The sequence below is a fragment of the Pongo abelii genome, chromosome 11, assembly GCF_028885655.2.
Source record: "Pongo abelii isolate AG06213 chromosome 11, NHGRI_mPonAbe1-v2.0_pri, whole genome shotgun sequence".
NCBI lineage: Eukaryota > Metazoa > Chordata > Mammalia > Primates > Hominidae > Pongo > Pongo abelii.
The window spans coordinates 110,101,963-110,129,229 of NC_071996.2; the positions used below are offsets into that span (position 1 = coordinate 110,101,963).

General features: G+C 38.0%; 2 protein-coding genes across 9 annotated transcripts in view; one reads left to right on the forward strand and one right to left on the reverse strand.

Annotated features, from left to right (window-relative positions):
* MDH1B (malate dehydrogenase 1B) overlaps positions 1-704 on the reverse strand; it is a 54,365-nt gene extending 53,661 nt beyond the window's left edge. For 5 of the 6 annotated variants that reach the window (XM_054548620.1, XM_054548623.2, XM_054548624.1 and 2 more), the window contains exon 1: positions 439-574. In XM_054548620.1, coding sequence (XP_054404595.1) covers positions 439-460 — 22 coding nt within the window. In that variant the 5' untranslated portion in view covers positions 461-574. 6 annotated transcript variants of the gene reach the window in all.
* On the forward strand, positions 544-27,057 carry FASTKD2 (FAST kinase domains 2). 3 transcript variants are annotated; one of them, XM_024243399.3, is made up of 12 exons: positions 544-843; positions 1,844-2,670; positions 5,284-5,387; positions 6,358-6,466; positions 7,064-7,187; positions 7,351-7,490; positions 9,389-9,561; positions 21,920-22,086; positions 23,120-23,338; positions 23,990-24,074; positions 25,737-25,851; positions 26,850-27,057. In XM_024243399.3, exons 2-12 carry the CDS (start codon positions 1,942-1,944, stop codon positions 26,964-26,966), a joined length of 2,082 nt encoding a protein of 693 aa, XP_024099167.2. In that variant the 5' UTR covers positions 544-843; positions 1,844-1,941; the 3' UTR covers positions 26,967-27,057. The 3 variants fall into 3 exon arrangements, with proteins under 3 accessions (XP_024099167.2, XP_054405678.1, XP_024099168.2); XM_054549703.2 differs by having other exon boundaries at positions 553-707; XM_024243400.3 differs by having other exon boundaries at positions 778-951.
* The last annotated feature ends 210 nt before the right edge of the window (positions 27,058-27,267 follow it).

The following is a 27,267-nucleotide window of genomic DNA, read 5'->3' on the forward strand; positions in this document are numbered from 1 at the left end:
AGGAAGCTTCCTGCCTCTCTGCTTTTATCTGGAATAGCCTCCTCAGCTCACATCTTCACAACTCAGCTCCTGGAATACCTTCCCCAGCCAGTTCCTTGTGTCCACCTCTCCCTCATCCCCCAAACCCAGATTAGGAGTCTACGCTCCCAGAGGCCTGTGCAGGTCTCCTTCATTGCGTTAATCACACCGTATCAAAACTACATGTTCTGTGCCCCATGAGACTGAAAGCTCCTCGAAGGCAGGGATATGTTTCCCTCCATTGCATCCCCAATGTCCCACAGTGCTTGGCGCACCGTCACGGTCCAGTAAATAACTTTGAATAAATCCATAGCAAAGCATGGAGCTGTCCGTATAGAGGCTGCCAAGCCAAGCGGCCATGGGAGGTGAGCTGTTGTCGGCGTTTTGAGCAATCTGCGGGCGGACGCGGGGATCACTCACCCGCGATGACGAATTTGGCCATGGTCGAGAGAGACTCGGAGGCAGGGACCGCGGCTTCGCGGTTTCCTGGCAACCAGGCAGCCAAGGGCAAGGCGCAGGCGCACTACAAAGTCTGGCGCCCAGCAGAGGTTAGGTGTTTAAAGTTAGGACCTGAATGGGTTACGTTGCGATACACGATCAAACATCGCCCTTATAAGCTCTGTGGTATCCCCGATCCCCACCCCTGTATCCAGGGAAACGAGTCATTCTCCTCGGTAAACTTTCTTCAAGTAAGTCCTTCAGCTACAGCCGCGAACGTATGCTTTTTGATCTTTGAGGGAATCCGTAAGATCTCGTGAGAAGCGCAGCTTCTCGGGAAAGCTGTCATGGCCGCTCCTGTACGTAGCCACGGCCTTGTGCTCTAAGGTGAGTGGAGGACGAGCTTGGGCTTAGCGGCTTCCCGTATCACATCCTAGACTTTTTACTTCGAGGAGAAAAGTCTCACGAGTTGTCCTGGAATTAAGTTTAAAGGAGGTGGGTTAATGCTGGGCGGCCCAGCTGCGGAAGGACAGGCTCTTGTAGTTGGTTCTGGGGTCTGGTGAGGCTGGCTGGTTGTGTAAGATCTTCCTCTTAAACGCAGGCCACATGCAGACATCGCTTTCGTTTTCTGCTTCTTCCACTGAGCCGTTCTACCTGCCCAGGTCCCTATTCCTGATGGTCTGGGTTCGGCCGTTGCTAAATCGTAATGTTGAAAATGATCTATCAGCCGGGCGCGGTGACTCACGGCTGTAATTCCAGCATTTTGGGAGGCCGAGGCGGGTGGATTACCTGAGGTCAGGAGTTCAGGACCAGCCTGGCCAACATGGTGAAACTCCGTCTTTACAAAAAATACAAAAATTAGCCGGGCGTGGTGGCACACGCCGGTAATCCCAGCTACTTGGGAGGCTGAGACAGGAGAATTGCTTGAACCTGGGAGGTGGAGGTTGCAGTGAGCCAAGATCGCGCCACTGCACTCCAGCCTGGGCGACACAGCAAGGCTTTGTCTCAAAAAAAAAAAAAAAAAAAAACCAGAGAAGAAAAAAGAAAATGATCTATCAATGTTAATCCCCTAATTTTCACCGAGGACATTTCCATAACAATGCCAACAAAAATCTCTCCTACAGAGAAAGCTTTATGGAACGCTTTTGCACCAGAAAAATCTCATTAATACGATGACTGCTTCCAAAGTGACCTGGCTTCTTTGAAACCAGACACATTGTGGTAGATTGAAGGGAGCCCATATTGGTAAAAAAAACTTTTACTGTTTTATGTAAATGTTTAATGGCTCCATAGGTTCCCCATTTTCTCTTCTGTTAAATGCATTTCATTTCTTTAAGTAAAAGTTTGGTTTTAATTTTTATTCTTTTCATTACTTCTTCCCCTGCAGGAAAACCACAGCACGTGTTCTTTTTCACTAGTAGAAGTGACGTTGGTTTCATATTGACAACTTTGAAGCCATTTGGAAGTGTTTCAGTGGAGAGCAAAATGAATAACAAAGCAGGCTCCTTTTTCTGGAACCTTAGACAATTCAGTACATTAGTTCCAACAAGCAGAACTATGAGGCTATATCGTTTGGGACTTTGCAAACCAAAAATAGTTCATTCAAACTGGAACATTTTAAATAACTTTCATAACAGAATGCGATCAACTGATATCATTAGATATCTCTTTCAGGATGCATTCATTTTTAAATCAGATGTTGGCTTTCAAACAAAGGGCATAAGCACTCTAACAGCCCGTAGAATTGAAAGACTACTTTATGCTAGAAGACTGTTTTTTGACTCAAAGCAGTCTCTTGTCCCTGTTGATAAATCTGATGATGGATTGAAGAAAGTAAACCTTAATCATGAAGTCTCCAATGAAGATGTTCTTACCAAGGAAACAAAACCAAACCGTATCAGCAGTAGAAAACTGTCTCAGGAATGTAATTCCCTGAGTGATGTGTTAGATGCATTTTCAAAAGCGCCTACATTTCCTAGTAGCAACTATTTCACAGCAATGTGGACAATTGCCAAAAGACTGTCTGATGACCAGAAGCGCTTTGAAAAACGACTGATGTTTAGCCACCCTGCATTTAATCAGCTCTGTGAACATATGATGAGAGAAGCCAAGATCATGCAGTATAAGTACCTACTGTTCAGTCTTTATTCCATGGTGAAGCTTGGAATCCCTCAGAACACTATTTTGGTACAGACTTTGCTGAGGGTGACCCAGGTAAAATAAAAAGGAGATTTAAACATGGACTTACTTGGTTTAGAATACTTTGAAAGAATGAAGGAATATAGATATGTAGCCTCCTTAAAAGAGACTATCAAATGGAATGGTAGTTTCCTTTATATTTATTTCTGCATATATATTATGTGATTTAGAGGCCTTAAGTTAGCTAGTTATTTTCTTCCTTTTGCTATGGAAATTTATGAAAGCCTTCCCCATTTACCATCCCCAGGGTTGAGTAGTGGTGAAGAAGCTAAAATGAGGAGAGATGCAAGATATACAAAGAAAGGCTGGGTAGTTGAAGAAGGAGAGAAGGGAAGGGGAAGGAAGAGAATTTAGTCCATGGTAGAATTGGGATTCAGGCCCAGTGGATGATGCCTAAACTGATGAGCAGAATGATAGTGAAGGGGATGGTGTTTCAAGTAGAGAGGATTGTATGCCCTACCGTTCCCAGAGGAAAAGTTTGGCATATTTGAAGAGCTGAAAGTAGTTTGGTGTAGCTGAAACACAGAATGATGGAGTTGTATGTTTGAGTGGGTGGGAACAAGTTTTGTACATGGTGATCAAAGGAGAGGAGTGAGGGGCAAGAGGCTTAGGGGCAGAACAAGAGGCTAGAAAAATAGAAACCATATCATAAAGAGCCTCTTACAGCTAGCTAAGGAGTATGCATTTATCCTGTAGGCAATGGGAATCCGTTGAAGAATTTTAAGCAATGGGTTGACGTGCTCAAATTTGTATTTTAGATCACTGAATGAGTGGAAAATGGATTGGAAGAAGGTTAAAATTGGATGGAGGGAGCCATTTTTAGTCTAAAGCAAGAATGTCAGTATCCTGTTTAATGTCACTGAAATGGTGCCAAATGTAAGGAAGGAAGGATTAGCTTGTTAACCATTTATGTTTTAAGAGTGTACACTTCTGACGTATAAACTCAATGAAGTAATTTTTTAGCCAGGTGTGGTGGCTCACACCTGTAATCCCAGCGTTTTGGGAGGCCAAGGCAGGAGGATCTCTTGAGCCCAGGAGTTTGAGACCAGCCTGGGCAACAAAGGGAGACTGCACCTCTACAAAAAATACAAAAATTAGCTGGGTGTGATGTACTCACCTGTGGTCCCAGCTACTTGGGAGGCTGAGGTGGGAATATCACTTGAGCCTGGGAGGTCGAAGCTGCCATGAGCCATGATCGTGCCACTGCACTCCAGCCTGGGTGACGGAGCCAGACCTTGTCTGAAAATAATAATAATAATTTTTTAAAAGGAATTTCTTGGGGATAATCTGGCATATATCCTGTCTTCCTATAGAATTCAATAATTGGGTTCATAGCTATGGGAAAGTTTTTAACTTTTTACATTACTGTGATTTCTATATGTCCTTAAGGAATAACTAATTTTTATGTAGTGTGTGTGTGTGTATTTGTTTAAACCACAGAATATCCCTGTTTATTTGTAGGCTGTGTATTAGTTCCTATGTAGTTATTTAAAAGTGACTAATAAATCACCTTACCTGGTCAGTGATGCTCTTACTAGATTTTGGACAGATATTCGCATCGGGATGACATCTGTGTTGGTGAGGTATGAGTAGTAGATTTTTGTAGTCAAAACATCTGTATGGATGATGATGTCTCACTGACCTGTTGGAATAATGTAAAGACATTTTAGAGGTGAAAGGACAGTGTGCCATCAATGAATTTGCCCTTCAAACACATAGACAAGTGGTCTTTTCTTTCATAGTAGATATTGATGGAATGCTGTAAAATTGTTAAGGAAACCCTTTCATAGGAAAGAAACCTTTTCTTCTAACCATAACCATTTCTTATTATTACCTGGTTCTGACTTAAGGCTTTGTGATTCATTGGTTATGTAATTTTATCAAAAGAGCATCTCTCTCTTCAGGCTAAGTTTCCTCAGATGTGAGTTTTTGTGAGGTGTATAGACTAGTTGTGATTAAACTGTAGAGTACTACTAGTTAAGCTGTGTTGTTACTATTCACTTTCCAAATTATGCCCACTGTTTCTGGCATCAAACTTAGTACCCTAAGTAAAGGGACCTGAAAGAAGAATCTGTGGGGTGTAGGCTTCCTTTGAGACCCAGATAGCAGTGGTAGAGTGTGGCAGGAGATGTGAATCAGAAGATTCACAAGTAAAGTTTCAGCTTGATACCCAGGAAAGGATCTAGGGAAATTGTAAGGGCACAACCATGTAAGGATCTTTAGAGATGGGCTAGTTACCTCCTGTACTTCAGTAGTTCTTATATTCCTGCACTTTAACTGTTTTTGGCTTTGTAATGACCTTGAGTTCCAAGAAGAGGTAAAAATAATGTTTAATAAAAGTTATTTCAGAAGCAGTGGAATGTAATAAATATCAAATGTGTTTTCAGTGATAATAGTGAAGGTAGAAAAGTGTTGATGCATAAAAGGATGTGTATCAGTCAGCTGGAAAATTCAGTAAGTATGACTTTTTATTTCCCAAAGATGCTGTTTATTGTGGACTGACTGTAGGAATTGTTGGTTTGATACTCAGTCGTTTTATTCAGCACATCAGTTCAGTGGTTTTGCTTGGGTAAGATAGTTTACTATGGGCTCATCACCTGTAGTGTTTTTGTAATTGTATTTCAATAGGAACGTATCAATGAGTGTGATGAGACATGCCTTTCAGTTTTGTCAACTGTTTTAGAGGCAATGGAGCCATGCAAGAATGTTCATGTTCTACAAATGGGATTCAGGTGAGAACTCTCTTATGCTTTCTTCATGTGGTTTTCTTTGTTCCTCATATAGCTGGAATAAAAAAATTGAGATGAAAACTAAACTCCTTTCTTGAGGGGAGGAGGAGTTGGGGAGTCTTTGTTGGTAGTTACAATCTTTCATGCCTTATTAAGCTTAAAATCCTGACTCTGAATGACATAGGCTGGAAATAATTCTCTTAGGGTCCATAATAACAAAGATGTGAGTAACATTGAAATTAAATTAATTTATTTTAAAACATAGTACTGGCCAGGCGCAGTGGCTCATGCCTGTAATCCCAGCACTTTGGGAGGCCGAGGCGGGTGGATCACGAGGTCAGGAGATTGAGACCATGGTGAAACCCCGTCTCTACGAACAATACAAAAATTAGCTGAGTGTGGTGGCGGGTGCCTGTAGTCCCAGCTACTTGGGAGGCTGAGGCAGGAGAATGGTGTGAACCTGGGAGGCGGAGCTTGCAGTGAGCTGAGATTGCTCAACTGCACTCCAGCCTGGGCAACAGAGCAAGACTCTGTCTCAAAAAAAAAAATAGTACTGATGTGGGGTAGGAAAGAATTGATATGTATATTTAATTCAGAATAGTTATTCAGAGACTATGTGAGGGTTGACACTGACCCAGCTTGAAAAGGAATTTATAAAATTGATATAAATGATCTAATGTCATAGATTAGTGAGAGTAAAACTTAACTCCCTTTGACATTGACTATGCATAGGATATGTTACTATAATGTCCTGACATAATTTGTTCTTTAGTAAAGACAGCACAATAATGTGAGAGAAAATAGCACTATTAATAGATTGGGTCTCGATCTTTAACTCTCTCGAGCAGGTAGATCATTTCTCTGGGCTTCATAATCCTTGCCTGTAAGAAGGGGCTGGACCAAATGGAATTTTAAGATTTTTCTTCCGCTTTGAAGATTCTATGATTTTAATATTTATTGTGTTTGATAATAGAATACTAGTTGATCAGCAAGTTTGGAAAATAGAAGATGTCTTCACATTACAAGTTGTGATGAAGTGTATTGGAAAAGATGCACCGATTGCTCTTAAGAGGAAACTGGAGGTAAATACATGAATTTTCTCTAGTGGATGAGATTTGAAAAAATTATTTCTTATAACCTGCTATCACTGCCTGAAGTCAGTTTTCTAGGAGGGCATTGCTAGGCTTTTAGATTTAGCTTCGCTAAAGTGAATGAATAGAAATACCCTTATATTTATTTATCTGTATATATATACATGTATATTTATTTATCTATTTGTCTGGGTCATATTACCCAAACTTCATCCTTTTTATTTAAAAATAAATGTTTAGGCCAGACATGGTGGCTCACACCTGTAATCCCAGCACTTTGGGATGTCAAGGGCAGGGAGATCTCTTGATCCCAGGAGTTTGAGACCAGCGTGGGTAACTGAGCAAGACCCTGTCTGCAAAAAAAAAAAAAAAAAATCAAAGAATTAGCCAGGCGTGGTGGTACATGCCTGTAGGTGGTGCATGCCTGTAGTCCCAGCTACATGGGAGGCTGAGGCAGGAGGATCACTTGAGCCTGGGAGGTTGAGGCTCCAACCTGGGTGACAGCACAAGACCCTGTCTCAATAAAAATAAAAGTTTAATTTATTTCATCACAGATAGTAAATTAAATTAAAGTTTGTTTTTCTTTAGATGAAAGCCTTGAGGGAATTAGACAGATTTTCTGTTTTGAATAGCCAGCACATGTTTGAGGTACTAGCTGCCATGAATCACCGATCTCTTACACTCCTGGATGAATGCAGTAAGGTGGTCCTAGGTAAGAGGAATTTTTCTTTCATCATTTGTAATACCTGAGCTTCTGTTTTAGACTATTTTTGTTTTGTTTTAAAAACTTTGCTTTTATATGAAAAAAGAATAAAGCATGTTGTATTCAAAACAATCTGGTAATTTTTGTGTGTTTATTTAACTCATTCTTCAAGATAATATCCATGGGTGTCCTTTAAGAATAATGATCAACATATTGCAGTCCTGCAAAGACCTCCAATACCATAATTTGGATCTCTTCAAGGGACTTGCAGATTATGTGGCTGCAACTTTTGACATCTGGAAGTTCAGAAAAGTGAGTACATTAACAATTTAGAATAAGCCTCACAAACTTTTAAAACACATACTAATTCATTTAGCATTTTAAGTATTTCTCTCTCACCTTTATAGTAGTTAAGATACCAAAATATTCCAATGCTGAATTGACTTTTGAAAAATTAGCTCCTTATTATTCCTGTCTGGGGGCTACTTGCTAATATGAATAGTCCCCAACTTAGGATGTCTTGACTTAATATTTTTTGACTGTTTGATGTTGCAAAAGCAATACGCATTCAGTAGAAACCATACTTTGAATTTTGAATTTTGGTGTTTTGCTGGGTTAGTGATATGTTGTATGATACTCTCTTTTCATGCTGGGCAGTGGCAGAAAGTCGCAGCTCCCAATCAGCTGCGCAATCATGAGGCTAAACAATGCATATTGTATTCAATAAATTACTTGAGATATTCAACACTTTTATTATAATATAGGCTTTTTGTTAACTCATTTTGCCCAACTATAGGTGAATGTAAGTGTTCTAAGCATGTTTAAGGTAGGCTAGGCTAAGCTATAACGTTCAGTAAGTTGGATGTATTAAATGCATTTTGACTTAAAATATTTTCAATTTATGGTGAGTTTGTTGGGATATACCCCACCATAAGTCAAGCACCATCTGTATACTATTCTATCTTTTGGTCATCTTTCTATTTGAAACAAAAATTTGCTCTTCTGTTTGGTTTTAAAAGGGTTGTATGGGCCGGGCGCAGTGGCTCATGCCTGTAATCCCAGCACTTTGGGAGGCCAAGGTGGGTGGATCACCTGAGGTCAGGAGTTCGAGACCAGCCTGGCCAACATGGTGAAACCCCATCTCTACTAAAAATACAAAAATTAGCCGGGCATGGTGACGTGTCCCTGTAATCCCAGCTACTAGGGGGGCTGAGGCGGGAGGACCATTTGAACCTGGGAGGTGGAGGTTGCAGTAAGCTGAGATCGTGCCACTGTGCTCCAGCCTGGGCAATAAAGATCAAAACTCTGTCTCAAAAAAAAAAAAAAAAGGGTTGTATGGTACTTTTGTTAGATATTTAGCATGATTTCCGTGTTTATACTTTGTTCTTGTTAGATTTCAAATAATAAAGATGAGTGATGTGACAGGCTTGTGGTTTTTGAAGAATAAAATGTCACTACTTAACGGTCACGTCCATTGTTTTATCCAGAGTAAAAGCCTTTAAAATCAGGAGCTGTGTTAAGAATATAAACATTTAATGAAGCACCTGGTAAAAACTTCTTTTTGCAATGAAATAGGTGATAACTGTTAGATCTCTAGGTTCAGTTTATTTTGGAGAGTAAGGTAAATATTGAGTTTACTGTGGAAATTGGTTATGGAAAGAGAGGTAATAATCCTAAGTAAGAAAGATTGAGAAGGAAATTGGAGGTGAACTTGAAAGTTTATTTTAATCATAATGTTTCAGTTCCATTTTCACTTATAGGTATTAATATTAAATATGGAAATTTTGGGGTTATGTCTTACATGTTAGAATCTAGGAAGTATTTAAGTTTGGGAATGCGAGAAGTTCAAAATTGAGTTGGTCATTTTGAAAACCTTCAGAAAAGGCACATTTAAAAGTAATTTTCAGATATGTTGTATGAAAAACATGTAGGAAGAGATTTATTTTTAAATCAGATGGAAACGTAGAAATCATTGTATGCCCTGGTTCTCAGCTTAAAAAAGATTGCTTATTGATAACCAATTCAAGAATTAATAGAACAGATTTTGTGAGGGAAAGATAATTGTTCCTTTTCAGGGAAATATTCTGTTTCAGGGTATATTCTGTTGATCAGGACAGTTGAATTGCTGCTTAGATTTTTTGAGATCTAAAAAATTACTATTAGCATACTGTAATTATTAAAGAGTTTTCCCTCAATTTTCTCTTTTTAAGGTTCTTTTTATCCTCATTTTATTTGAAAACCTTGGCTTTCGACCTGTTGGTTTAATGGACCTGTTTATGAAGAGAATAGTAGAGGATCCTGAATCCCTAAACATGAAAAACATTCTATCTACTCTTCATACTTATTCTTCTCTCAATCATGTCTACAAATGCCAGAACAAAGAGTATGTACTTGTTTCTTTTTTACCTGTTTTATTGCCATATAACTTACAAAAAAGGTTATAAATCATAAGCTTAATGAATTATTACAAGTGAACACACCCATAGTCATCATCCATGCCAATAAATAAAACATAGTGTTCCTTACTCATTTATAAAGTTAAACAAAATTTTATTTTATATTTGCTGCCCTTTGTCTTGTTTGTTTCTTTGTTCTTTATAATATATTAGTTAATTCATTATAGGAGTTTGATTTCAAACCCTCCCAGCTTATCCTCGCAGCTCCTAAGTTCATAGTTCATTTTAACTGTATTAAAAAATGGAGAAATCTGTCTTTTAAAAAATTTGACTTTTTTTATTGTGGTTAGAACATTTAGTAAATTTTAAAGTGTGCAGTACAATATTGCTGACTTTATTATTAACGATATAGTTAACTATTGTACAGTGGATCTCTAGAACTTAATCATCTTGCATAACTGAAACTTTATACCTGTTGAATAGCAACTCCCCTATTTCCCCCTTTCCTCACCCCTGACAACCAACATTGTAGTCTCTGTTTCTATGACTGACCTTTTTAGATACTTTATATAAGTGGAGTCATGCGGTATTTGTCCTTCTGTGACTAGCTTATTTCAGTTAGCATAATGCCCTTCAAGTTGATCCATGTTGTAGCATGTGGTGAGATTTCCTTCTAAGGCTGAATAATATTCCATTATATGTATATATCACATTTTCTTTATCCATTCATCTGCTGATGGATGTTTAGGTTGTTTCCCTATCTTGGCTATTGCAAACAATGCTGCACTTAACATGGGAGTGCAGATGTCTCTTTGAGATTCTCATTTCAATTCTTATGAATTGAAATATATCCACAAGTGAGATTCCTGGATCATACAGGGATTCTGCTTTTACCAAGGGTTCTACTTTTACCAAATGCCTTTTTTTTTTTTTAGCATCAGTTGAAATGATCATATGGTTTTTATCCTTTATTCTGTTGACATGATGTATCATATTGATTGATTTGCATATGTTGAACCATCCTGGCATCCCAGGGATAAATCCCACTTGGTCATAATGAATAATCTTTCTAATGTATTGTTGAATTTGGTTTGCTAGTATGTTTTTTTTTGAGGATTTTTGCATCAGTCTTCATCAGAGATACTGTGCTGTAGTTTTTTTGTTTGCTTGTTTTTTTTTTTTCTTTTTGATGTGTCTTTGTCTGATTTTGGTATCAGGGTAATACTGGACTTGTAGAATGAGTTTGGAAGTATTCCCTCCTTCTCTGCTTTTTGGAATAGTTTGAGTAGGATTAGTATTAGTTCTTCCTTAAATGTTTGGTAGAATTCAGCAGTGAAGCAGTTTGGTCCCGGGCTTTTCTTTACTAGGTAGTAGTTCTACTTTTACATTTTTCAAGGAAGCTTCATACTGTTTTCCATGCACCATTCTGTATTCCTATCAACATTGTGCAAGGGTTCCAATTTCTCCACATCTTCTCTAACACTTGTTAGATTTTGTTTTGTTTTGTTTTTTTAATAATGGCCATCCTAACAGGTGTAAAGTGATATCTCATTGTGGTTTTGATTTGCATTTCCCTGATGATTAGTGATGTTGACCATGTTTTCACATACCTGTTGGCCGTTTGTATGTCTTCTTTGGAGAAATATTTAAGTCCTTTGCCTATTTTCAAATCATATTATTATTTTTGCTATTCAGTTACAGTGTGTTATAATATGTAAACATACTACAAATATATATATTATATATATTATGGGATGCAGAAAAAGCAATAACTAACAAGAAAACTTAAAGCATTAAGTTTTATATAAACTTATAGCAATAAGCATAAATATATGAGTTACAGGAATTCCTTATATATTTTGGATAATAACTCCTTATCATATGTATGGTTTGCAAATATTTTCTCCCATTTTGTAGGTTGCTTTTTCACTTTGTTGACTGTTTCCTTTGCTGTGCAGCTTTTTAGTTTGATATAGTTCTCCTTGTCTGTATTTGCTTTTGTTGCTTGCACTTTAGGTATCATATAAAAAAAATCATTGCCTAACTAAGCCAATGCCATGAGGCTTCTCCTACACATTTTCTTTTAGGAATTTTATAGTTTTAGGTCTTATGTTTAAATCTTTAATCCATTTTGAGTTGATTTTTGTGTATGTTATAAAATAAGGTTCCAATTTCATTCTTTTGCATGTGGATATCCAGTTTTCCCAACACCTTTTGTTGAAGAGCATATTCTTTTACTATGTGTAGTCTTGGCAGCTTTGTCTTTTTTATGCCAGTACCATACTGTTTTAATTACTGTAGCTTTGTAATATATTTTGAAATCAGGAAGTGTGATACTTCTAGCTCTGTTCTTTTTCAAAATTGCTTTGGTGGTTCAGATTCCTTTGTGGTCCTATATGAATTTTAAGTTTTTTTTTCTATTTCTGTAAAAAAATGCCATTGGGATTTTGATAACGATTGCACTGAATCTGTAGACTGCCTGGGTTAGTATGGACATTTTAACAGGATTAAGTCTTTCAATCCATGAGTGCAGACTGTCCTTCCATTTATTTATGTCTTTAATTTCTTTCAATTTTTTTGTAGTTTTCAATATACAAGTCTTTCACTTCCTTGATTAAGTTTATTCCTAAGTATTTTATGCTTTTTGATACTATTATAAACAAGATTGTTTTCCCAATTTCCTTTTTGGATAGTTTGTTATAAGTGTATAGGAACACAGCAGATATTTTTACTGCCTCCTTTCTGATTTGGTTGTTTTTCTTTCTTTTTCTTTTATTTGCATAATTACTCTGGCTAAGATTTCCAGTACCTTGTTGAATAGAAGTGATGAGAGTAGGCATCCTTGTCTTGTTCCTGGTCTTAGAAGAAAATATTTGGTTTTCATCATCGAATATGATGTTAGCTATGGTTTTTCATATATGGTCTTACTTATGGTGAGGCACATTTCTTCTATACCTAATTTATTGAGAGCCCTTATCATAAAGGTTGTTGAATTTCATCAGATGGTTTTTCTGCATCTAATTAGATGATCATATGATTTTTCTCCTTTATTCTGTTAATGTGGTGTATCTCATTAATTGACTTGCATATACTGAACCATCTTTGCATCCCAGGGATAAATCCCGTTTTATTCATGGTGTATGATCCTTCTAATGCTAATATTTTGTTGAGGGTTTTTACATCTGTGTTCATCAGGGATATTGGCCTGTAGCTTTCTTGTGTCATAATGCATGTGTCTGGCTTTGGTATCAGGGTAATGCTGGCCTCATAAAATGAGTTCTCTGTCTTCAGGTGTTTGGAAAAGTTTAAGCACATTAGAAGTATTGTTAATTCTTCTCACAATGTTTGGTAGAATTCAGCAATGAAGCCATCTAGTCCTGGCCTTTTTCATTGTTGGGAAGTTTTTGATTACTGATTAAATTTCCTTATTCATTATTGGTTTGTTTAGATTTTCTATTTCTTTATGATTCAGTCTTGGTAGGTTGTATTTTTCTAGGAATTTATTCATTTTTTCTTGATTATCCAATTTGTTGGCATACAGTTGTTCATGACAGTCTCTTATGAGCCTTTCTTATTTCTGTGGCATTGGTTTTTATTTCTAGTTATAATGTCTTATTCGTCTCTTATTTATTTGAGTCTTCTTTCTTTTTTTGTCAGTCTAAAGGTTTGTCAATTTTGTTCATGTTTTCATAAAACCAAGTCTTCGTTTTGTTGGTTTTTTCTACTTTTTATTGTCTATTTTATTTATTTCTGTTCTAATCTTCATTATTTCCTTCTGCTAACTTTGGGCCTGGTTTATTTGTCTTATTTCAGTTCTTTGAGGTGTAAATTTAGTTTTTTTGTCTGATAGCTTTCTTTTTTTTTAAGATAGGTGTTTATTGCTATAAGTTTTCTTGTTAGTACTGCTTTTTCTGCATCCCATAATTTTGGGTATGTTGTGGTTTCAATTTTATTTGTCTTGAAATATTTTCTACTTTCCCTTTTGATTTCTTCTTTAACCCATTGGTTGTTCAAGAGTGTGTTGTTTAATTTCCACATATTTGTGAATTTTCTAGTTTTCCCTCTGTTGATTTCTGATTGTATTTCTTTGTGATCCGAAAGGATACTTGGTCTGATTTCAGTTTTCCTAAATCTGTTATGACTTGTTTTGTGACCTAACATATAGTCTGTCCTTGCAAATGATCTATGTGCACTTGAGGAAAATATGTGTTCTGGTGCTGTTGGCTGGAATGTTCTGTATGTGTTTGTTATATCCATTTCATCTGTAGCAGGGGTCCCCAGCCCCCAGGCCATGGACTGGTACCAGTCCGTGGCCTGTTAGGAACTGGGCCGCACAGCAGGAGGTGAGTGGCAGATGAACATTATTGCCTGAGCTCTGTCAGATCAGCCATGGCATTAGGTTCTCATAGGAGCATGAACCCTATTGTGAACTGTGCATGTGAAGGCTGTAGGTTGCGTGCTCCTTATGAGAATCTAATGCCTTATGAAACACCCCCCCATCCCCAGTCTGGAAAAATTGTCTTTCATGAAACCAGTGCCAAAAAGGTTGGGGACCACTGATCTATAGTGTTCTTCAAGTCCTTTGTTTTCTTACTGATTTTGGTCTGGATGCTCTATAAATTATTGAAAGTGGGGTTATTGAAGTCTCCTACTATTATTGTATCATCTATTTCTGCTTTCAGATCTGTTACATCTTCCTGATGAATTGGCCCTTTTATCATTATGTAATGACCTTGTTTGTCCTTGTGACAATTTTTAACTTAAAGTGTATTTTGTCTGATATAAGTATGGCTACCTCTGCTCTCTTTTGGTTACCATTTGCATGGAATGTCTTTATCCGTTTCTTCACTATCAAACTATGTGTATGTCCTTAAATCTAAAGCGAGTATCTTGTAGACAAGTTATAGTTTGGTCTTTTTTTTTAATCCATTCAGCCATTTTGTGTCTTTTAACTGGGGAATGTATTAGTCTATTCTCACGTTGCTATACCACCTAAGACTGTGTAATTTATAAAGAAAAGAGGTTTAATTGACCAACAGTTCCACATGACTGGGGAGGCCTCAGGAGACTTACAATTATGGCAGAAGGCAAAGGGGAAGCAGTCACCTTCACAAGGTAACAGAAGAGAGCAAGAGAAAGGGCGAGGAAGTGCTACACTTTAAGCCATCAGCTCTTGTGAGAACTCCCTCACTATTATGAGAACAGCATGGGGGAAACTGCCTCCATGATCCAATCACCTTCCAACAGGTCTCTCCCTCAATACATGGGGATTAAAATTTGAGATGAGATTTGGGTGGGGATACAGAGCCAAACCATATCAGGGAGTTTAATCCACTTAATGTTTAGAGTAATTATTGATAGAGAAGGACTTACTATTGCCATTTTGTTTTCTGTCTTACAGTTTTTTCTTCTATCTTTTCCTTTCTTGTTATCTTCCTTTGTGACTTGTTGATTCTTTTGTGAGATGTTTCAATTCCTTTCTTTTTTTTTGTGTAGTCTCTAAAGGTGTTTCATTTGTGGTTACCATGGGTCTTACATAAAACATCTTATTGTTTTAACAGTCTGTTTTAAGCTGAAAACAACTTAACTTCCATTGCATACAAAAGCTGTACACTTGTCTCCCCATAATTTGTTATTGATGTGACAGTTTACATCTTTTTATATTGTATATCCATTAGCAAATTTTTATAGTTACAGTTATTCTTGATAGTTTTTTTAACATTTATACTAGAACTAAAGCACACCACTATTACAGTATTACCATATCCTATATTTGTTTATGTATTTACCTTTACTAGTGAGTTTTATACTTTCCTGTGTTTTCACATTGAAGTTTTGTGTTTTTTCATTTCACCTGTCTTTAGCATTTAGTGTAAGAAAAGACTAGTAATGACAATTTTCCTTGGCTTTCATTTGTGTGGGAGTCTTGATCTACATTTTTGAAGGATGGTTTTGCCAAGTATATAGGATTATTGGTTGGCAATTTTTCTTTCAGCACTTTGAATACATTATCCCAGTCCCTTCTCTGGCCTGCAAAGTTTCTGCTAAGAAGTTCACTGCTAGTCTGATGGGGGCTCCCTTGTACATGAAAAGTTGCGTTTCATCCTTGTGGGAGATATGAGTTGCTTTTAAAGTTCTTTTTGTTTTTGAATTTTGACAGTTTGATTATGATGTATCGTAATGTATATTTCTTTGGATTCATCTTATTTGGGGTCCTTTGAGCTTTATGAATCTGGATGTCCATTACTCTTTCTAGATTTGTGAAGTTTTCAGCCACTATTTCCTTAAATAAGCTTTCAGCTCCTTTTTTTCTTCTCCTGAGACACCCATAGTGTGCACATTGGTTTGCTTGTTGGTGTCCTGTAAGTGTTTTAGGCTTTCTTAACTCTTCTTTCTTTGTTCTTTTTTCTTTTTGGACTGGGTAATTTCACATGACCTGCTTCAAGTTCTCCGATTCTCTTTTGCTTGCTGAAGTATGCTGGTATGGTCCTCTAGTCAATTTTTCAGTTCAGTTATTATATTCTTTAGCTCCAGAATGGCTGTTTAGTTCTTTCCATAGTTTATCATTTCTTTGTTGATACTTATTTTGCTCATATATCATTTTCCTAATTTCATTTACTTTTCTGTGTTCTTATAAGACAATTATTTTTAGTTCTTTGTTGGGCAGTTCATAGATCTTCATCTGTTTAATGTTGATTACTGGACATTTATTGTGGTACTTTGTGTTACATTTCCCTGATGCTTTTTCTTCCTTGTAGCTTTGCATTGGTATCTGCACAATTAAAGAAACAGTCTCCTCTGCCTGTTTTTACAAACTGGCTTTGACTGGCTTTGACAGGGAAAGACTCTTATTAATCAGCTTAGCTAGAGATTCTGGGTGCCCGTTAAGCTTTTTCTATGAATTTTTTTTTTTTTGAGACGGAGTTTTGATCTTTGTTGCCCAGGCTGGAGTGCAGTGGCGCGATCTCGGCTTACTGCAACCTCTGCCTCCTGGGTTCAAGCGATTCTCCTGTCTCAGCCTCCCAAGTAGGTGGGATTACAGGTACCTGCCACCATGCCCAGCTAATTTTTGTAGTTTTAGTAGAGATGGGGTTTCACCATTTTGTCCAGGCTGGTCTCCAACTCCTGACCTCAGGTGATCCACCCACCTCGGCCTCCCAAAGTGCTGGGATTACAGGCATGAGCCACCATGCCTGGCCTGAATGTGTTTATGGAGTTCTAAGTAGAGGGATTTACTGGTTTCTTTTTTTTAATTTCTTTCTTTTTTTTTGTTTCAGTATCAGGGAATATCTTGCTCCCTCTGGTGTCTGACTGCTGTACTACAGTCAGGGACATAAATGCTCCACTCCTTTCTCTCCTTCACTGTAGAGAAGCCTTGAGTTGTGCTGTGTGCTGCAAGCCACTGACCCCTTTTTTTCCTTCTTAACTGCTCCTGGGCATTCAAACTATGCTGGTTTCGTCCGCTCTCCTTGTGAGGTGAGACAGAAACCAGCTCCTTAGACAGCTCACCAAAAGGCTAGGATGTTGAAGCATGCTCCACTCCTCTCATTTCCTCCTGAGGCTGAGTCCTCAGGTTGTGTACCTTCTCTCAATCTCTCAGAGCTGTGCTGAGTGCAGGAAGCTGTCCACCCCTTTTTGTTTGTTCTTAACTGCTCTCAGGCATCTGAACCCTGCTGGTTTTGTTAGTATTCCATGTGAGTTTAGACAGAAATCAGCCCCTAGGGCAGAGCAGTGAAAAGCCGGATGTTGGATGCACACTCTACTCTCTCCCTCCAATGGAGAAGTCCTAGGCCAAGGTGATCTCCTTGGTGCTGAGCTGTGCCGGCTTTGGGGAGGGGCTGACCTGGGTAAAATGTTCTTCTTGCCTGTTTCAGTGCAACTCTTCTTGGTTTTGTTCTTGTCTGGAGTACGACAATATCTTAATTGGTTTCTGGACTTTTCATAAAGGTATTTTTGTCTATATGTCCTTGTTAAATCAGTGTTTCTGAGAAGCTGTGAGAACTGGACCTTCTTATTCTAGTTCAGTTTTGACCTTAACTATTCATTTGGTCTCAAGCTACTGCTTTCTATTCTTTTCATTTTAACCACAGCCATGCATTTCTACTATTAAATACAGTAATTCCTCAAATGTGCCAGCTTCTTTCATACCTCTGCTTTCTACCCAGAACATCTTTTCTTACTCTTTGGATCAGTCAGGGTTCATTAAAAATCAGAAAAGCATATAAAATGTCATTTGTTAAAACAGTGATTAAAAGCATGGACTCTAGAGCTAGCTTGCTTAGATTTGAGTTTCAGCATTGCCATTTGTTAGCAGCTAACAAATTACTTATTGTGCCTCAGTTTATTCACTTATTATTCACTTATTCACTTATTATTTTAATAATAAGTTTATTCACTTATTATTCACTTAATTTGCCAAATTACTTTTGGCAAATTACTTATCTGTGCCTCAGTTTATTCACTTATTAAAAGGGAGATGAGCTATGTCTAATCTCATTGGGTTATTAGGATTAAATGAGTTAATCTATGTCAAGTTCTTATAACAATGCCCAGCACATAGTAATATTTAGATTTGAAAAAAATTAGAGTGTAGGTCACAGAGGCCTTGGGGGAACAAACTAGGGCAGTTGTGAAGGTCTCAGTGGCAAGATGCACAGGCCATCTGTTTGCCATCAAATGACTTGACTCCAGCTGCTTGCTGTCCTTTTAGTTTTCCCTCCAGATTTAGGTTTCTAAAAGAGAACATCTGATTGACTGAGTTTGGGTCAAATGCCCATCCCTTAAGGGCAGTTAATCAATTAAGTGGTGTCAGGCCAACTAAAAAGCAGCTTCCCACTGTACTGTCCACTGAATGGACAGACTCAGCTATACTGCATTTCCTGTGTCTTCCCTAATTGTCCCCATCAGGGTCCCTGTGCTTGTCATGTCATTTGTTGTGTCAGTAAGTCTGTCTCTGCTCCTCAGTTGGTAAGCTCTCCAGAGTCCGACCCAGCTGCCTGTTTTTCTGAACTTCATACAGGACCTGCGAAAGAGTAGACATTTAATAAAGGTCGAAAAATATCTCCCAAATTCAATCTTCCTTTACTCCCCTGGCTTGATTTTCTTCTGAGGCTGGCTCCCATTGATGCCTTGTACTTTCTAGACAAATAATATCAAGCTAAGTGGTAATTAAAACTCCAGAAACAGCCCCAGAGGGATTAAGAGAGTAAGTACTGGGTGGGTAAGAGTTGTTCAGGTGACTCTAGGCAACCTGAGAGATAACTTGTTCCCACAAAATTGTTATGTTGGAAATAGAGGGGGGATAACAAAGGTAACAAAGGCTAGGAGGACATTTAATAAAATGGCAGTAGTAGAATTAGTACAGGAGGAGAATCATGAATGTTGTCTTTTTGTCTGTCTATTCTGCTTTCATTTAACCTAGTGGTTTTCAAACGGGGATGATTTTGCCTCCCAGGGGACATTTGGCAACATATGGAGATGGTTTTTAGTTTTCACAACAGGAGGGAGGTCTGTGCTACTACTGGCCTCTAGTGGATAGAGGCCAGGGGTGCCGCTAACATCCTACTATGCATAAGATAGCCCCTCACCATAAGGAATTATCCAGCCCCAGATGTTAGTAGTGCTCAGATTGAGAAACCCTTACCTAATTCTAAGCCTCACACCTCAACATTTCTCCAAAGGAGAAGTAGGGGCAATATGGCAGATATAGCAAGATTAATTAGTCACCATTTCCTGAATGCCCATGAATGTACAGTTGCCTGGGTTTGGTATTTTGAAGGCTATAAAAAAAGAAGTTTGTATTCCCTGTTCTTCCTAGACCATTTATGAAAACGACTCTCTTGTATATCCAGAGGAAGGCAGTACATGGTAGGCACCAAGTAAGTGCTTTATGGAGGAAGGAGAAAGGAAGATGGCAACTTATCTGGAGTAGCAAAGGTTTTGGAAGCAGAATAACTCAAAGTATTTGGGAAGAGAGTTGACTAGAAGAGATGGTTAGATAGGAGAGTGATAGGAATTCTGGCTTATTGTATATCCACATGCTATACATTAATCATTATTTCATTTATGATGGCCCATGGGGGAGAGGGTGTGTTAAATCCAGAGTATCTTGCTGGGCTTTGAACCCAAGGAACAAATATGTAACGTTTAAGCTCTGTTGTTTTGGTCCTTTGGTTTCTTCTCTTCTTGATCTGTATTTACCACCTTATGGATAATCCCACATTTGCATCTGTGGTCATTAGTGTGCTCTTTAACTCCAGACCTGAGTCTCTGTGGGTTGCATATGGTCACTGCACATCCCAGAAGTGTCTCAAGTTCAGTAATTCTGGAAGTCAGCTATTTTTCTTGACTCATCCTTTTCCAATGACAAGCTCCTCCTCCTGTCTTCCTCATCAAAGTTTATTTGTTTGTTTAGTCAGCATTTGCCAAGCACCTGGACACTTAGGAGAAAGATGAACAAGACAGTCCTTGTTGCCAGAGGATTCTGTGTAATGGGTAAGGTAGATATGTAAATTGGCAGTTAAATATAGCATGAAAATTCGAGTGATCTAGCGTATTAGTCTGTTTTCGTGCAGCTGATAAAGACATACCCGAGACTGGGCAATTTACAAAAGAAAGAGGTTTAATGGACTCACAGTTCCACATGGCTGGGGAGGCCCACAATCATGGCGGAAGATGAAAGGCACATCTCACAGGGCAGCAGACAAGAGAGAGAGCCAAGCAAAAGGGGTTTCCCCTTATAAAACTATCAGATCTCGTGAGACTTACTGACTACCACAAGAAGAGTATGGGGGAAACCACCCCCATGATTCAGCTGTCTACCACTGGGTCCCTCACAACACAAGGGAATTACAGGAGCTACAATTCAAAATGAGATTTGGGTGGGGACACAGCCAAACCATATCATCTAGGATATTTGGAAATAGAGGAGGGATATATCAGGATGCCAGCCTGGTGAAGAGGAGGGTCAGGGGATATCAGGCAATGTTGCCTGGAGGGGTTGGTATCTGAGCTGATCTTAAAAGTTGGAGAGATGGGGGTTTACCATGGAAAGATAAGCAGGAAAGAACATTCCAAGTGAAAGGCCCTCTATATGCAAGACCTGGAGGAAAGAAACAGCAGAGCACGTGCAGGGAACAGCACGCAGTTTGGGCTGCTGAAGCATGAGGTACAGGGTGAGGAGTGGCTCAAGAGAAGACCAGAGGGGGGATCATTACCCAGGCTCCCAGCTTCCTTGTCCACACCATCCCCTGCCCCCACATCCCACTGCATGTTCCAAAAGCAATCAGTTACTAATTTCAGAAGTGCTGCCTTGCTGTTGTGTGTATGATCTGTTATATTCCTCCCATTTCATCATAATTCCTGTAGTTTTCCTGGCCTTATCACAGCCCTTTATCCTCCCCAACACTTCTTCCCCTACCCATGGACCTCTCAGTTGATTTCAGTCTTATTGTTAACAAGGGCTTGTGTCCAGGCATATTTGCCCTGGCTGTTAAGAAATACTCCTCTGTACCTTCATCTCACCAGTTATTCACTATCAGGCAAGTAGCATGCGCTTTCAGGGCTCTGCTCAAATCTTCTTCCCTTATTCCATCTTTCCCACTTACTCAAATTCTCCTCCCAAAAGCTTCTGTTTATTTTCTTTCCTCTGTGAGATCACAGTACTTTGCATGTATTTCTTTTCTTATATAACTATATGTATCATATGCCCTGAGAGTCAGATTGACGTGTGTTCAAAGGATATCTACCATTTATTAGTGGTGTCACTCTGGGCAAGCGACTGCCCCTGATTTTGATCTTTTCTGTCTTCGTTTGTGCTTAACCACGTTATACTGTGTAACGTTAGCTCTGGGTGGTAGGATTAGGCTTGCAGTTCTTTTAACCCATAGTATTGATAACTAGATAATTTTAGTTGGTTATAAAACTGTAGTGGTGGTCCAGGCGTTATAGAAAATCTAGCATAATTATGAAAAGGTTCTGGAGCCTGACACCTTATGTTCTAATACTGCCTTTGCTACTTCCTTGTCTGTGTGTTCTTAGACAAGTTACTCAACCTCTAAGCCTGTTTACCCATTTTTTTAAATGAGGAGAATAATAGTAATGCCCATAGAGTTTTTTAGTGTGAGTTAAATGAGTTAAAGTCTATAAAATGTTTGTCTCGTGCAAGACATACAGCAATAGCCAACATTTATTGAATGTATACACTTATTATGAGATAACCAACTGTCCAGAACGATGTGTGGATACTTACTTGCAAGCCTGATTTTCTTATCTCTTTTCTTTGGAATCGTTAAAGATATTGGCCTTCTGTATATGTTGGGAAACTGACTTTTCTTTGTTCCCCAGACAGTTCCTGGAAGTTATGGCTAGTGCTCTGACTGGTTATCTTCACACTATTTCTTCTGAAAACTTATTGCATGCAGTATATTCATTTTGCTTGATGAATTACTTTCCCCTGGCTCCTTTTAATCAGCTTCTGCAAAAAGACGTCATCAGTGAGCTGCTGACATCAGGTAGGATGTTAGTGCAGAATTGGTCATAATTCTGCATTCTGCACTACCACTAGCTACCATATGACTCTGAATGGGGTCTTAGTTGGAGCAGCGTTAGTTGAAATTTGCAGAGCAGGTGTTGCTGTGGAAAGGGCTGATAATGGTGAAGTCAAAGGATAGTGTTTCAAAGCAGCAAACCTACAGACCCTTCTTTAATGACAAGTCCTACAGGTAGAAAAAAATAAGGAATGCATCATTATTCCTTTTATTTACACTCTGTCCTTCTATACAAAGGCTAACTGTTCAGGTTGTTCTTTATGCTTTGATCAGAGCTGTTTTAATTCCTAATCCTTACTTATCACATTTGAAGCCAACCTAAGTCAACTTTTGCAGCTGTAAACACTTGATCACTCCTTGCCTGTGATGAGGGAACACCTGTTAGATCAAGAAACCAAATAGCCACCAAATTAATTAGTTCATTTACTCTTGGAACCAAATTAACTGTTGACTTTTAGTCTTTAATATTAAATAAGGCAAAGCAATATCCAGGTAGATGTACAAAATTTGAGGATGTGTCTGAGAATAGAGTAGTTCGGAATTAAAACATAAATAAATAAATGTTATAAAATCCCAAAGTTGAGTTGTAGAGAGTCAGTCAGTAATACCACATGCTGATTTTTCAGGCAGTGTAATAATGGAGAAACAGCCTTGAACCTCGAAAACCTGGATTCTGGTTCCAACTTTGCCTTAATTACGAGGATTTTTAACATTCCTGGGCATTTCCTTATCTATAAATTGAGGAGTTTAGACTAAATGACCTCTAAAGATATTTGAAGCCTTAAAACATTATCAAGTGCAGGGCTTTGATTTAGACCCTGTGGAAACCAGGGAGACACAGAGAGAGTCCTTGTGATAAGAAAGAGAGAATTAGAAATACAAGTGCATTTGTATATATATTTATTATTGTATATCTATTACTAAATATATATTAATACAGTTTTTTGATGTTGCATTTATTTCTTCTTAATGATATACTCTCTTTTTTATCTTTTAGATGACATGAAGAATGTTTACAAGCTGCATATGTTGGATACTTGTCTAAAACTTGATGATACTGTCTATCTGAAGGACATAGCCTTGTCACTCCCACAGCTGCCGCGGGAGCTGCCACCGTCACATCCAAATGCAAAGGTGGCAGAGGTGCTGAGCAGCCTTCTGGGAGGTGAAGGACACTTCTCAAAGGATGTGCACTTGCCACACAACTATCATATTGGTATGGGACATTATATGATTTCCTTTCATTTTATTGTATTTATTTTCCTTTTTTTCTGACAAAAAAATAGGTATTTGCGGCAGCCGTTTAGTGTAGTGCAGCATTGCCTCTGGGACTGGCCTGATTCTTGCCTCATAAAATTCTTGTGACCAATAAATGAAATTCTACACATTTTTATGTGTCTAAAATCCCAAGACTAGTATCTGACACATGGTTAGCTCTCAATATATTTTAGCTACTGCTATTATCATTATTGGTAGTACTATTAAACATTTTGAAACAGAAAATCACTTGGGGCTGGTCACGGTGGCACATGCCTGTAATCCTAGCATGTGGAGAGGCCGAAGCAGGCGGATCACTGGAGCTCAGGAATTCAAGACCAGCCTGACCAACATAGTAAAATCCTATCTGTACCAAAAAAATACGAAACTTAGATGGGCGTGATGGCATGCCCCCATAGTCCCAGCTCCTCAAGGAGGGGTGGAAGGATTGCTTGAACCTGGGAAGTTGCTGCAGGGAGCTGAGATCACACTACGGCACTCCACCCTGGATGACAGAGCGAGACCACATCTCAAAAAAAAAGGAAAAGAAAAGAAAAAGAAAGTCACTTGGAGCAATGTTGGAAAATTAATATCAATTCTTTCCTTTCAGATTTTGAAATCAGAATGGACACTAACAGGAATCAAGTGCTACCACTTTCTGATGTGGATACAACTTCTGCTACAGATATTCAAAGGTTGCTTACATATATTTCATTTGCTGGGCTTTCTGAATTAAAATCCTAATTCTAAAAGACTTGATATTAAATAGCAGTAGTAAATCTAAGACTTGATGTTTGTATGGAGCCTGCATCACACCAAGAGACTTGTCATCCATCAATGTACTCCTTAGAAAGTGTAAATGTGGACATTATGGTTGAATACAATGGACTACAGTTGGGTCATTTAATGAGACAGACATTTTTTTAAAATTAGGTTTTGAAGCTATAGTTCAATAAAACAATATAATATAATTGAAACTATCAATGCAGTGTAAACTTTGGATGAGATAATATAATAGTGATCATAAAGAATAAAGACTTGAGGCTTCTACAAAAATCAAATACCCAATAAATATTTTGCTCTACCACCAAGACTTTTCCAGAGGTAGAGAAACCGTAGTTTTTTAATTAAACTGTATTTGTATGGGTTAGAGCACATTGAAGCTAATCCTAAGTTGTTTCCTTGGCTCACACATTACAAATAGAGTGTCTCTGGGGAGAAATATGATGCTATACCATGAGAGAACATCCTGCCTCTTCAGTAGATGCATAAGATCATGCCATCATTGCACACACCCGTGGGTCAGTTATCCTTTATGTAAAGGCTCTGCTAGATGGATCCTGCTGCCAAGGAACTTGTATCTCCTGTTAACTCCACTGGACACACACACACACACATATATATGATACAAACATACAAAAAAATCTGTAGGGATCCAAACTCTTATCTGCCCATCCCTCTTCATTCACACACAGTTCTGTGACTTTCACCTCTTTCTGAATGCATCTAGCTTATTTCTTGGCCATCTTTTCAACCGCTGTCTTTCCTATCAGTGCTACCCATCTCCCCTCAGAAGAGGCTTTCTCTCTGACCTCATTCCAAGATCAATTTTCTTTTTCAGGTACTCCGCTATTCTAGCATAATAAAATAACAGTTGTTCTCAGCATAAAGTCATGAGAAGTAAAGAATGTGAGCATTCCTTTAAAAACATAAAATTTGTCTTATAACAGCCAGAGTATAGGTGAAGGCAGTAAGGATATAAATGTCTTTTTTTTTCTTTTTTTCTCCCAGTAAACTTAGTATTTCCAAAGTGCCAGGAACAATGAAAAAACAAATTACACCTTCCACGTTTTTGTTATATTTACAGATTTTAACAGTCTTGCCTTTCTCTTGGTGTTTTCTTTCTTGTATTTAAACTCCTATTTCTGTTTTTTAAATGCTGCTTTCTCTGGGAGATAATATGTGCAAGAAGAGCATTTACTATTTGGTATTATTTACACCGTTACTACTACTGGTAGAATAAATAATTATACTCAGATCAGAAATCAGCACTACACAGAAAACCCTTAAAATTGGTGCTTTCATATCTGAAAATTTTCGTCTTCAAAAATGTAGCCATCCTTAAAGGGAACTGAGAGGTAACTGTATATAGTGTTGTATATTTTTGATTTATAAAGTAGCCTTGTATAGTGGAATATCTGCCGAGGCCAAGTAGAAGAAGTGAAGGACTAAGACAGAAATATCAAGGATTGTGGTCAGTGGAGAGCTCAACTTGGAAATCTCCAGAGAACAGGAATGCAGCAAGACTAAATGGTAATATCAATAACTGTTCTTGTTTTGTTTATTTTTGTTTTCAGAGTAGCTGTGCTGTGTGTTTCTAGATCTGCTTATTGTTTGGGTTCAAGCCACCCCAGAGGATTCCTTGCTATGAAAATGCGGCATTTGAATGCAATGGGTTTTCGTGTGATCTTGGTAAGAAAAAAATGCAAATGAAATATTCTTTAATTACTGATGTACATTCTAACGGCTGCCAGGAATCTTGTGGTTGAGACTGGTTACTAGGACTAGAGGAATTGTCAGCATGATTGGAATGAGTGCTTCAGTTACTGTTTTCTTTGAAAAAGAACATTGCTAGTACACAATTTGGGTTCTCTGCTCAGCTGATTACTGTCATTACTAGAGCTTTTACAGATGTTGTTCTGGTCAGCTTTAATCCTTTTTTGCTAAGAAGAAGAATGCAAATAATATATTTTCATATTTAAGATACACAAAACCATATTTAATTTCCAGGTTATCTTGAACAAGGGAAGGAAAGATGTTAAAGCTTTGTTTTCATGGCCTGTGTGAAGCTGTTACAGGATGTCTGTTGCCAGAAAAGGCTGGATGGTTTTAAGAGGATAGGTCTTTCTCTTCCCTCTTACGCTTCAATTTTATTTTGTACCCCACAGCTTCTCTTGAACAGCCTCTTCTGATGTTTCTAGGTAGTAGGAACCTTACAAATACATTTATATATATGTTGCTGTTGGAATCTATCTAAATGCCACTCATTTGGTCCTGCGCATAATGTAAGATGTAAACATTCCACGTCTTCTATGATTATACTTTAGTATTGGAAATGGATTACGTGTGGACTATTGAGATTAAGATGACTCCTTTCTCTTAGTGGGCTACTATTTAAGACTTTGTATTTTATATTGCTGATTATATATATTCTAAGGAAGATTTTCTCAAGAAAGCAATTTTTGCACCATTTAAAGGACCTTTAAAATTTGTATAATTTTCACAGTTAAAGCTTTCTTAAACCTTAGCATGTAGTCTTATCATGCCTTTAAAATATGAGTAGTTATAAGGTCACATTTGCTTTCAAAAAGCTATTGTCCTCATGTTACTTTACTATGTTTGGATCTCTAAACTAGCTCTTATGTTAGTATCGTCTCACAAACTGATTATTTTCCTCTTTCTTTGGTAAGGTCAATAACTGGGAGATGGACAAACTAGAGATGGAAGATGCAGTCACATTTTTGAAGACTAAAATCTATTCAGTAGAAGCTCTTCCTGTTGCTGCTGTAAATGTGCAAAGCACATAATAAAGTGAAAATCAACCATTTCATATTAGGAGACATGCATTTGTAAAAATAACTCTAATAAAGATGACAATTCAGTTGTCAATGGAATTAAGCTATCTGCTAAGACAAAAAATGTTACCTCAGTTCACTATTAAGATTAATTTTAGGAATGGAAGAAATGTTGTTACTGCCATTTTAAAATATGCTGAGAAAATTCCAGAAGGGTTATTTTTCCAACCACACCTATTCCCTCTAGTGTCCAGATGTTTGATTTGTGAGCTGTACGTTTCACCTTTTCATCTTTGATCTATTAAAAACTGGT

Bases quoted from the DNA above. Each gene is read 5' to 3' on its own strand.
- FASTKD2 (XM_024243399.3), top strand. From the start codon at position 1,942: ATGAATAACAAAGCAGGCTCCTTTTTCTGGAACCTTAGACAATTCAGT. The intron at 6,467-7,063 runs GTAAATACATGA...GTTTTTCTTTAG, and splicing joins CTCTTAAGAGGAAACTGGAG to ATGAAAGCCTTGAGGGAATT. The intron at 25,852-26,849 runs GTAAGAAAAAAA...TTCTTTGGTAAG, and splicing joins TGGGTTTTCGTGTGATCTTG to GTCAATAACTGGGAGATGGA.